Here is an 856-nt window from a genome sequence, read left to right on the forward strand (position 1 = left end):
TGCTGTTTTATAAAGCTGTTTTAGAAAGTATTGTTAGGTATGGTACCACAGTGTGGTTTGGTAACCTATCAGTATAGTTTAAATCTAAGTTGATGCACTTGTTATTGACAGCATGGAGAATTGTTGGGCATGATGAACATTTTAACCTTCAAGTTTTATATGAGGAATGTGTTCTTAATCAGGTAGAGAGGATTCTTGGTGATCAAACTCATTTCTTGTATTTACAATATGAACTACTTCCCTCTGCTAGAAGATATAGAATCCCAATGTGTAAGTTAAATCGATATAAGAATTCCTTTGTACCTGTATCGGTGCGGTTGTACAACAAGAGTTCATCTTGATTTTATTTTCATGATTTTATTTAATTTTGTTTTTTATATGTTTATTGTATGTCTGCAGCAACATGTAGTCCATAACAATTTTCCTCTTGAGAACAATAAAGTATACTACTACTACTACTACTACTATCAATAAATCATGAATGTACTGTCCAGCCTCAGATCTCCATGGTCTTCTTTTAAAACTTAATTAAACATGTGGTGAGTGTTTGAAGCCTTGCAGCATTCTCATGTAAGTGAGCTTTTTACCTTGGTAGGTGAATGCAAACAAAAGTCTACTTTCTTCTGCTAAGGGAACGCTGAAAAAGGCAGAGCAAAGATCAATTACAGTATAGTAATTAGCAGCAGATGGAACATTGGTTAGCAACGTATGTTGATTTGGAACTTCAGCAGGCCAATCCTCAACAACCTCATTCACTGCTCTCAAGTCATGCACCAAACACCATTTTGATATATTTGCTTTAGCCACTGGCAATACAGGTGCATCACAATAAATTAGAATGTCGTGGAAAAGTTCA

At 35.0% G+C, this 856-nt stretch overlaps 1 protein-coding gene across 1 annotated transcript in view; it reads left to right on the forward strand.

Moving 5' to 3' along the window:
• Positions 1-785, forward strand: part of LOC107562415 (uncharacterized) — a 14,143-nt gene extending 13,358 nt beyond the window's left edge. The window contains exon 2 of the mRNA XM_016247048.1: positions 632-785. Coding sequence (XP_016102534.1) covers positions 632-702 — 71 coding nt within the window. The 3' untranslated portion in view covers positions 703-785. The remainder of the gene's footprint in view (positions 1-631) is intronic.
• Positions 786-856: the final 71 nt, after the last annotated feature.

This window comes from Sinocyclocheilus grahami, unplaced genomic scaffold, assembly GCF_001515645.1.
Source record: "Sinocyclocheilus grahami isolate Dianchi unplaced genomic scaffold, SAMN03320097.WGS_v1.1 scaffold822.1, whole genome shotgun sequence".
Lineage (NCBI taxonomy): Eukaryota > Metazoa > Chordata > Actinopteri > Cypriniformes > Cyprinidae > Sinocyclocheilus > Sinocyclocheilus grahami.